At 32.8% G+C, this 10,198-nt stretch overlaps 2 protein-coding genes across 19 annotated transcripts; both read left to right on the forward strand.

Moving 5' to 3' along the window:
- The first annotated feature begins 298 nt into the window (after window positions 1-298).
- Window positions 299-4,412, forward strand: LOC110666521 (60S ribosomal protein L3-2). Of its 2 annotated transcripts, none has more exons than XM_021827025.2 (6): window positions 299-456; window positions 1,569-1,673; window positions 2,482-2,592; window positions 2,843-3,147; window positions 3,436-3,845; window positions 3,992-4,412. In XM_021827025.2, exons 2-6 carry the CDS (start codon window positions 1,589-1,591, stop codon window positions 4,248-4,250), a joined length of 1,170 nt encoding a protein of 389 aa, XP_021682717.2. In that variant the 5' UTR covers window positions 299-456; window positions 1,569-1,588; the 3' UTR covers window positions 4,251-4,412. The 2 variants fall into 2 exon arrangements, with proteins under 2 accessions (XP_021682717.2, XP_021682718.2); XM_021827026.2 differs by having other exon boundaries at window positions 334-480.
- Window positions 4,413-6,225: 1,813 nt separating this feature from the next.
- On the forward strand, window positions 6,226-9,858 carry LOC110666526 (uncharacterized). Of its 17 annotated transcripts, none has more exons than XM_021827034.2 (6): window positions 6,229-6,491; window positions 6,934-6,955; window positions 7,829-7,927; window positions 8,180-8,243; window positions 9,107-9,530; window positions 9,620-9,858. In XM_021827034.2, the coding sequence occupies exons 5-6, from the start codon at window positions 9,132-9,134 to the stop codon at window positions 9,767-9,769; spliced, it is 549 nt and encodes a 182-aa protein (XP_021682726.2). In that variant the 5' UTR covers window positions 6,229-6,491; window positions 6,934-6,955; window positions 7,829-7,927; window positions 8,180-8,243; window positions 9,107-9,131; the 3' UTR covers window positions 9,770-9,858. The 17 variants fall into 17 exon arrangements, with proteins under 17 accessions (XP_021682730.2, XP_021682726.2, XP_021682729.2 ...); XM_021827037.2 differs by having other exon boundaries at window positions 7,879-7,927; XM_058135163.1 differs by lacking the exon at window positions 6,229-6,491 and adding an exon at window positions 7,543-7,655 and having other exon boundaries at window positions 6,505-6,955.
- Window positions 9,859-10,198: the final 340 nt, after the last annotated feature.

Genomic DNA, 10,198 nt, shown 5'->3' on the forward strand with positions numbered 1-10,198 from the left:
ATCACTGTAGACACTTTGAGAGAGCTTGAAAGTATTTAAGTTCAGGAATTAATTATGAAAAAAAAAAAAATAATAATAATAAAAATGAGTTGCTTCATTCGTTCCAAAAAATCAGCGTAACTCGCCTAATTTAATTTGTTTTAGTGGTTTGAGTGCTACTTTTCCAGTCCTTTTTTTTTTTTTGAAAGAAAATAGCCCGATTTTGAGTACTGGACTGGAAGAGGGGTTTAGCGGGATTCAAAGCCCATATTCTTTTCCATGGCTGCTCGATCGGCGCCTTTCAGAAAACCCTAACCCTAAATTATCCATCCAACGGACGATAATACCCTTTGGACGCTAATCGCAGCCGTTGGATCTCAGTCGAGAACGATATAAAATGCCTAGCTTAAACATTTGTGCGGTTCTTATCATCACAAAGTATAGCCACTGCGTTGATTGTGATCTTCGCATCTGGAGGTACTACCGTCCAATTTCCGTAATGTATACCTAAACACGTGTGATTATTCAATTTCTTGCTGATTGAATTTATATGGGTTGATTTGGTTTGTGTTTTTTGATCCAGTAATTGGTTAGATTAGATCTGTTCTTGTCTCTGCAAGGAATTGGGTTATGCTTCTTTTACACTTTTCTTAATTCCTGTTAGAGATGTTTTAAGAGTTTTTGTTTTTGAAAAATTTTTTATGCTCTTGTCATAGTATACATTTTGATGTTGCGCCTTGCCTAATGGTGATTTTGAAATGACTGCCCTTTATAAGAGAATTGGTGAATAATCAAGGCTGGAGTCTCGGAAAGGGCTCTTTTTGCCAATACCCTGAAATGGGTATTTGGAAAGGAATACCACTGAGCTTCGAGATTTGGCATAATTTTTATGCCATAGGCCTTTGGTTGGGGAGTATTTCATTTCACTTACTGAGGTTTGGTGTTGATATCAAATGATTACAGGTCAAGGGTTGATATAATTTCATCTTTTTTATTTTAAAAAAAAGAGTAATTCGTCTTTATTTAGTAATGAAATGATATAATCTTTTGGTTTTGTAGCACTTTGATGGTCCATCTTATTTTTTAAAATTGATTTTAAAAGTTGAAATACATATGTTCCTTTTTGAGGATTTCATTCAGGTTTGATTAATTTGATGGTCTCTCTTGATTATTTACATTTATCTTCTTATTATGCAAATATAGGAAATTTTTGTCTCACTGCATAGTTCTCCAATGGAATTGCCAATTATGTTTTTAAAAAATTAATTATTAAATATTAAAAACTTGACTTTCTGTTTGGGAATTTTTATCATTTTAATTGACTTGAATGTTTCTCTTGTCTTGTATCTGTGTTCAGTCATGATGATTTAATTAGAGAACTTTATTTCAATTTTCAGCTTCTTATGTAATAATACCTGTTTTGATTCTTTTGATTGAGAGAATATGTTTTCTTTGGTTTTGTACACTCACGGACTGATAAATAATAGTGTTTAAAATTAACTACTATCATTTGAAAAATATGTTGCTTTCTGTTGTTATGAATTTTCTGTCTTTCAAGGAAATAAGGTTGAAATTCATGAGTGTTGCAGTGTTATCCTGAGGTTGACGCATGTCTCATCGCAAATTTGAACACCCCCGACATGGCTCTTTGGGATTTCTTCCTAGAAAGAGAGCCTCCCGCCACAGAGGAAAAGGTTTCTAATGCATGTTTTAATCTCATTATTGCTGAAGTTGTTCATAATTTATTGTATATTTGTTGTTTTGAGATTGGAAGATAATCTTTTTTAGATGCTTATTTCTACTTTGCTGCTGTTACACAATACGTTAAAAACAATAGTTGGGACTGGGGGCTTCTATACTCTTGATACCTTTTCAGGATATGCATTCTTTTCTTTTCTTTGACGTTATGCATTGATTGTTTTTATTATCAAAAATTGATGTTGCCTAAAGAGGTTTTTGTTTCATTTTGATCTTATTGTGGTTTTTCTTTAGTATTAGCTAGGTGCTCAATCTCTTGTGTAACTTGTGTCGTCTTTGGTTTTTGTTGATGTCAAAATATGATCTTTATAAGAGAAATTCAATGCGTCTTTTGTCCTTTTTGTATCTCATTTCTTCTTTGGCATGACAAAGCTCAGGACATTTTATTTTTCAATAAACCTGTAATTTTTGCTTCATGAGTTTTATGTAAATGGCCTAGTAATTTGTTATTAGAAATGAATTCTGCGTGCTACCAAGCAGTTGTAGCTTTTTAATGCAAGATATACATATATATTTGCATAAAGTATATTATCATCATATATGGTACTTGCACAGTATTAATATTTGCATTGATCCACTCCTGTGCCTTGAAATTCACATATGTCAATATTTGTTAATGTTGTCTAAGATGTTGATTTGTTATTCTCTCGTGTGTTGTTTCTAATGAAGGTATTTTTGCAAGTTGTATATTGGTTAGTGTTGTCCGAGTGTTGATTTTTTTTCTCTCTTCTGTGATATTTACAGTGAAGGCATTTCCCAAAGATGATCCAACAAAACCTTGCAGATTGACTGCTTTTCTGGGTTACAAAGCAGGGATGACTCACATTGTTAGAGAAGTTGAAAAGCCGGGGTCAAGTGAGTCTCGTTTGTTTCTACACTTGGTGTTTTTTAATTAATAGAGTATGCTATGTGGTATGCTATCATAGCGGGATGTCTTTCAGCATTTAGTTGCAATTCTGCATGTCTAAATGTTATGATACATCTTTGGAGCGCATTCAGTTTTCTTTATCTACTTGATTTGAACATATCATAAATATAGTTCTACATTGTATTCATTGTCCTTTGTGCTTATTGGTTATGTAATTTTTGTACCCCTGACTTTCAGAGCTCCACAAGAAAGAAACATGTGAAGCAGTCACAATCATAGAAACCCCACCTATGGTGGTTGTTGGGGTTGTGGGTTATATGAAAACACCCCATGGTCTCCGTTCACTGAACACTGTCTGGGCCCAACATTTGAGTGAGGAAGTGAAGAGGAGATTCTACAAGAACTGGTGCAAGTCCAAGAAGAAGGCATTCACCAAGTACTCTAAAAAGTTTGAATCTGAAGATGGGAAGAAAGATATTCAGTCTCAATTGGAGAAACTGAAGAAGCATTGTTCAGTTATTCGAGTCTTGGCGCACACCCAGGTATTCTCCTTTTCAATTTTGTAAGCTCAAATTTTCCCTTGTGCATTCTGTTTCCAATTTGTTGATAAGATATCACTAGTCAACAATTTAGTGGCACCTGAAGACACTGCCAGATTTCTTTTCCTCTGATTCATGATTTTGGTCTTTCAAGTAAATTTGGATTTTTTTTTTTGGTGCTCTTCTTTTATTCTCATTCTTCATCTTTGTGGCATGATTGAGTTGCTACCCACAAGTCATAAGAATCTGAATTCAAAGCTGGCATTAAATCTGATGGTTTGACTTCTACAGATCAGAAAGATGAAAGGGTTGAAGCAGAAGAAAGCCCATCTGATGGAGATTCAGGTAAATGGCGGGGATGTTGCCAAGAAGGTCGACTTTGCCTACAGTTTCTTTGAGAAGCAGATACCTATTGAAGCTGTTTTCCAAAAGGATGAGATGATTGATATAATTGGTGTGACCAAAGGAAAGGGCTATGAAGGTGTGGTTACTCGTTGGGGTGTTACCCGTCTGCCCCGCAAGACCCATCGTGGTCTCCGGAAGGTGGCATGTATTGGTGCTTGGCATCCGGCTAGGGTGTCATTTACTGTTGCTAGGGCTGGGCAGAATGGTTATCATCACCGTACTGAGATGAACAAGAAAATCTATAAGCTTGGGAAGACTGGCCAAGAGTCTCATACTGCAATCACTGAATATGACAGGTTAACACTCTTTAGTTCTTGTTCCTTCCTACAATTCTATATTAATTTCATGCGTCTTGATATTATTCTGGCAATTCGTAGAGATTTTGGTAGTGCTTGTACATTTGCCCCTTACAAAATTGACTTAACGCTGTCACAAATAACAGGACTGAAAAGGATATCACGCCAATGGGAGGATTCCCTCACTATGGTGTGGTGAAGGAGGATTATGTGATGATAAAAGGATGCTGCGTTGGACCAAAGAAGCGTGTTGTGACCTTGAGACAATCATTGTTGAACCAGACATCTAGGGTTGCTTTGGAGGAGATCAAGCTTAAGTTTATTGATACGTCCTCCAAGTTTGGCCATGGTAGATTCCAGACAACACAGGAGAAGGCAAAGTTCTATGGGCGGGTGAAGGCTTGATTTTAGTAGCAAGAGAGGGAATAAATAAACATCATAACTTTTCTCCCCCTGTTTGAAAATTTTGAGTTCATTATGCAGCTGGTGACTAGAGTTTTGTTGTTTCATTTATTATTGAACCTGTTTGGAGATTTCATCATCAAATTAATTATTGCAATTTATATATATCTGAATGCCAATGATATATCAATGGCCCCAATTTGTACCCTTTCAAAGGGCATGACGTTGATGAGTTATGAGTTTTTTGTTTGTGTTTTTAGCATAAATTATGACTCCATTGTTAGATTGATTTTCTGGATTGTGATAAATCTGTTTATTTGGTCCTTTTTAAAGAAAAAATTGGTTCTCCAAATGTAGCGTATGGTCTCACATGTGGGGATAATAGTTTCTTGCAAGTCGACTTCTATCCAGATGGCTTATTTAGGACCTTTATGATTGTTAGGTTAGTAAGATTAGCATTCAAAATAAAAAAAAAATAATAATATAATTTGATTTTGATTGAGACTCAAAGATTGAACTAATGAATAAATTAATAGTGTCTAAAGAATAATGTTAATATATATCTTTTTAGCTAATTAATCACCAATTAAAATTTTACAAAAAGCTCGTTATCTTCAACATAAATTTAAGAGGTGGAAGAGGAAATGAATGATGATAAGCAAATGTTTGAGCCATGTTATATTTAGTAATAATCATGTCATGTTACCAGGAACTTCATCATTCATACACGTGTATTTGTGGGGGGCACATGAAGATGAAGATAGTGGAGAGTCACTAGGGAATAAGCCAAAAGTGGAAAAGCAAATCATGTTCAAGATTTAATTCAAAAAATTTAAATACATATACATGATGTAGATTTATCATAAAAGTTATCTTTAAGTACAAGGTTTGTGTTCATTAGGGATTTGGATAAGATTACAAGAACAATTGAACATGTATGTAAAATTCTTTTAATTTAAATTATTCATCTAATTAATAAATAAAAATAATTTTATATTAATTTTAAATTATGAATAATTTCATATTAAAATATTAATTTTTCAAAACAAAAACTAATTTTACTCATTTAATTTTTAGTCAAAATTTAATTGACCACATCGATTTAAATGATTCAATTTCAAATTAGTTTTCAATTTTAAAAGTTATATTAAGTTATTTATGAATTAAAATAAATTATGAGTCAGTTTAGTATTGTTATTGAAATTACTATTGAAAAAAATACTTTTCTAAATATGTTAATAAAAAAGTATTAAAAATTTTAATTTAAAATTAAGTTTAATATTTTATAATCATGAAAATTTTAAAATAAAAAATTATTTTTTCAATAATATTTAAAATGATATTTTAAAAAAAAAATAAATTTTTTTTTTGTCTAAAATCTCAATGTCAAACAAAACTTATATGTTGTTTTAAGTTGAACAAGTTGGAATAGAATTAAAATTTGCAATCTCTAATCATGATTGATAATATGGATGAGTATTAAGTAAAAAGCTAATAATCCATGGTGAAAATTTATGAATGTATTTAGATAGACACACTCTTTCTTTAGTGAAACCATGACAATTTCATCTATGTTTTTGTTATCAGAGTATTTAAGAACATTTCTTGGTGAATTGTTGGCAAAGCAAAGGGCTTGGCTTTGCTTGAGATGGAGACTTGGGGGAAAAAAAGAAAAGAAAAGGAGGGAAATATATACTTCAATCTATTTTCAATTGCTGCTTTAGAGTGCTTTCTTGTCATGGGATGGGACCCTTTCTCTTTTGCAAAATGTCTTAAATGCAAATGGAAAAGCAATTATCTAATCTTTGAAATTAACTTTTGTGCATTAAGAAAAATAAAAATTTATTATAATTTTATCATAATAAAACAAATTGAGTGGGGTCACTCACTCCTGCCTGGTTTGATAAAACATGGATTTTGAGTCTCTTTTGTAAGGAAATAGAATTTGAATTTTTTTTTTTCTATTTGTCCTTTTGGAAAAAGAAGAAAAATAAGTAATAGGTCACTTCACATTCAGAAAACTTCTAATCATAAAATATTTTTTTGCTTTGGATTAGAATAAGTGGATTGAGCTAGAAAAGATTATCATGGATTAGATATCTTTTTGCAAAGAAATAAAAGGAATGATTCCCCCTTTCAAATTTGAGAATTCTAAAGGGATTTAGGTCTAGATAGGGCTTTCATATCATTCTCAGACAAGGTGATTGTCATTTTGACAAATGAGTCCCATTCAATGTTTTGTAGGTAAAAGAGTCTCTTTCCTCGTTCTCTTTCTTGTTTTTTTTTTCTTTTTTTTTTTGTAGAAAAATAATTTATTACTACTATTTGCTTCATTTTCTTCTGCAATAATTTCAACTTTTGTAGCAGAGGATTCTTAGTTTAGTGATAATTAGTATGGGTTAAGGGGTTATGAGGGGTAGAGAGAGAGAGAGAGAGAGAGAGAGAGAGAGGTGCTGGTGGAATGTTTTGATGTTTATTGGTGAAGATTGGATTTTTCAAATGATACAGCAGCTATTGGCTTTAGTAGTGTTCCTGACAGAAGTAATGGGTTGCTCTCATCAGGTTATTTTAATTTTTGTAAGAAATGTGGGGAATAAATGTGGTCTACATCATCTCCTTTTCTCAGCTCTATTCTTTTTACAAAACTAACCCATTTCTTTCATCTTTTTCTCTTGAATCATGGCAGCTCGGCACTTCATAGCTGTAAGGTACAAAACATTGATCCTCTCTCTCTCTCTCTCTCTCTCTCTCTCTCTCTTTTTAATTTTCTATTTTAAATATTTCTGGGGTGCTTTAAATTCTTTGTTCTTATGCTTGGCTTTTGTTCACATGCCTATTCAATAGCAAAACCTGAGTTATTTTAAGTTATAGTTTTCTGTAGCAGCTTTTGGTTTGCTTTACCTTTCTTTTATTCAGTGGGAGATTATTTGTGATTATATGAGATATTGGATACCTTTCACAAGATTACCTCTCAATAGTTGTGTTGAATTTGAATTGAGGTAATTAGTGATTAATAATTTCCCATGCCATCACCAGTTGACCTTTAACCTTTAATCCAGAAGGTAATAATCTGATTCATGCAACAAGTAATTCTTATCTTTCTTTCCTAACCCATTTGTTTTCCCTTATGCATTAATACTTGATGATATTTATAATCATTTTTCAAGTGAAATTTGATCAGTGATTAGTGACAAATAGTGCATATAATTATGCATAACTGCAGGGTCTAATCATGGGGTTAATGAAGATAAATTTAGGGTTAACAAAATTTTTTCTCTCTCTTAATGTAATTCAGCACATAAAGGAGACTACTTTTTAAAGCATCCAATAGGCCACTCTTTATTTTTAGCTCTCCAGACATGAAGGCCCATGCTTTTGATTTCTTTTAAGTATGCTTCTTGAGACAAGGTATGGTATCCATTAAGTTAGGCATCAAGAACAGACATGAAAAAGGGGAAAAAAAATGTACTGCTGGGATTATCATATAACTTTGTCTTTACATTTTCTATTGGGGTATAAAGCTAGCTACATGGTTTAAATTATTCATTGCAAAGTGTGGGTGTCTTGTTTTTCCATGGCAGCTAAGCTATAGGATCTCAAGTCTCAGATAATGTGTGCTTCTACTTCTCAGGACCAAAACCAAATGCCTTCCACCTACTACTACTACTTCTCATAATAAGGTTAGCTTTTTCTTACTTTATTTATAGATTTTGATCACAATGTAGAAATTCACTTATCACTAATAAAAAAGATCTTCACTGCAAGTTACTGCAAAATTTGCATCTCATCTCTTTTTGTTTTGTTTCTGCAAGTATTTGCATTTTTTTTTCTCTTCATTTCATTGACAATTGCACACATTCTGCTTTTCAAGTTCACATTCTGTTACTTTTCCTAGATTGTTAGAATAAAGATGCCATTTGCCTATTTTGCAGATATAGAGCTCACATTTTCTCTGAAACTCGTTAAAGTTGGATCTTCATCTGTAAAATCATTTTTGTAAGATAGTATTCAATTCCTTTTCTTAGAATAACAATTGGTGAAATCAGATAAAATCATCTAGATTTCTGCAATTTTGTGTGCCGATAAATGCTTGCAGGCATATGTCTCCTTATGATGCATATAGCATAAATTATACTTGTCCTTTTGAGAGACTAAGCTGAGGAAACTGAAGGTGTCATCTCTGATCATTTTCGTTGTGAGCAGTGAATCGCTAAAAAAAAAATGTTATCATTACATTAAATTGGAGCATCCTCTCTTTTTTCCTCTTAGAGCATTTTGAGATTCTTCTCCTTGCCTGTAGAAATGATTTGAAAACAGTTTCTTTCCTCTTTCTAATGATGATTACTAATCTTCTTTGTATCTCTGCTGTTTTGTGCATAGAGTGACAATACGCAATTCATCCTTCAGCTTCCTCTCAATTAATCTTAAAACAGTACTATAGCTATTATTAGGTTGAATTGAGACATGGTCCTAGGCATGGTTTATAATTGAGAGGGTGAGAGAAGCCTAAAGACATTGTGTTTCATGATGCATGGAAAGCCTTAAAGACGCATTCAGATGAATTTTAACAAAGGAAACATATGATATTTTTTCATCATCAGAATGTAGGTTCTGTAGACTTTTTGAGGTGATATAGTTTCAGAATTAGACTAGCTGATATCACTGAGTTCATTGGATTTATCCAGTAAATTTTCTCACAATGATTGTGTAACCAGGATGAAACTCAAAAGTATTCAGTACTTGTTACTTTTGTTCCTTTCTAGAATCTTATTCTAGAGAAAGTAATCTGAATTTTTTTTTTCTTTTTTTTTTTTTTGTATCAGAATCCTGATGGTTCTTTCTATGTTAAACCTTTTCAGGGTCAGGACCACTGGCAATCGACAAATGAGCAAGGATATCTATCTCTTAGAGAAACAACTGCTGAACAGCAAGTCTGGTAGAGCATTTCACACAGTCGGAAGAAGTTTCAATAAAGAACACAACAGGACTATGAGCCAATTTAGTTCTGAAAGATCAAAGCCATGGAACATATACACAAGTTCAGACCCTACCCCATCTGAGACTGGAGTCATCGACCATGAAACTCCATGGAAAAGTTTTGGAACATCAATGAATGCCATTGCCTTTGGATTTGTTGCTACAGCTATATTAATAGCAATGTTCCTGATCATGGCGATTTTCGAACATCTGTTTAGGCCAAACCCTTCTTTTTCTTTGCCTCAAGAAATGATCAACCGGTCTCTGGAATCAGGACCAGTTGACAAACTTGGAAATCCACGGACAGTAAGTCCTCCATTTCTCTCTCTTCACCATTTAGTTATATCATGTATACTTCTTTGGATTGATCATAATTGATTGTGACTTGATTACAGGTGACAACAACATCATATGTATCCGATTTTTCAGTAGTGATGCCTGGACAGCACTATCCTACTTGCATTGCTCAACCAGCTCCTCTTCCATGCCCAAGGGAAGGGATTTATCGGCCTTCCCATGAACATAGCAATCTTATATTCCCTTAACGATATATACAATATACTTGCATTTTGGTGTACCAGAAGGTTGTTGTTTTGATAGTATAATACAGAATGGCACATCACTTCTATACTCATTTCTTCAGCTGAGTAATATATCTTTTCTAAAGAATTTTTGTACGTTCAACGTGCAGTAAACTTCTGATATATAATTGACAGAGAAATTTTGTTCTGCTATTTATAGTTATACTAGAGAAATTTGAAAACCAAATCAACCAACTTTTTGGCATGAAAACTTTGCAAGTTGTCTTTGATTACATTGTTCACCATATAAAACATCTAGTTTCTCACTCTTTATTTCTTGGGAAAATAAATTCATGTAATAAATATTTTATAATAATTAATAAATTTTAATTCGATAGTTCTATAGAATTATGAAATTGAGTAAAAGCAGGATAAGATAAAAAAAAAAATTAT

Source organism: Hevea brasiliensis, chromosome 14 (genome assembly GCF_030052815.1).
Source record: "Hevea brasiliensis isolate MT/VB/25A 57/8 chromosome 14, ASM3005281v1, whole genome shotgun sequence".
NCBI classification, from domain to species: Eukaryota; Viridiplantae; Streptophyta; class Magnoliopsida; order Malpighiales; family Euphorbiaceae; genus Hevea; species Hevea brasiliensis.

Coding starts and splice junctions, on each gene's coding strand:
- LOC110666521 (XM_021827025.2), top strand. CDS start 1,589: ATGTCTCATCGCAAATTTGAACACCCCCGACATGGCTCTTTGGGATTT. Junction 2,593..2,842: donor AGTTGAAAAGCCGGGGTCAA/GTGAGTCTCGTT, acceptor CCTGACTTTCAG/AGCTCCACAAGAAAGAAACA. Junction 3,148..3,435: donor GAGTCTTGGCGCACACCCAG/GTATTCTCCTTT, acceptor TGACTTCTACAG/ATCAGAAAGATGAAAGGGTT.
- LOC110666526 (XM_021827038.2), top strand. CDS start 9,132: ATGAGCAAGGATATCTATCTCTTAGAGAAACAACTGCTGAACAGCAAG. Junction 9,531..9,619: donor AACTTGGAAATCCACGGACA/GTAAGTCCTCCA, acceptor ACTTGATTACAG/GTGACAACAACATCATATGT.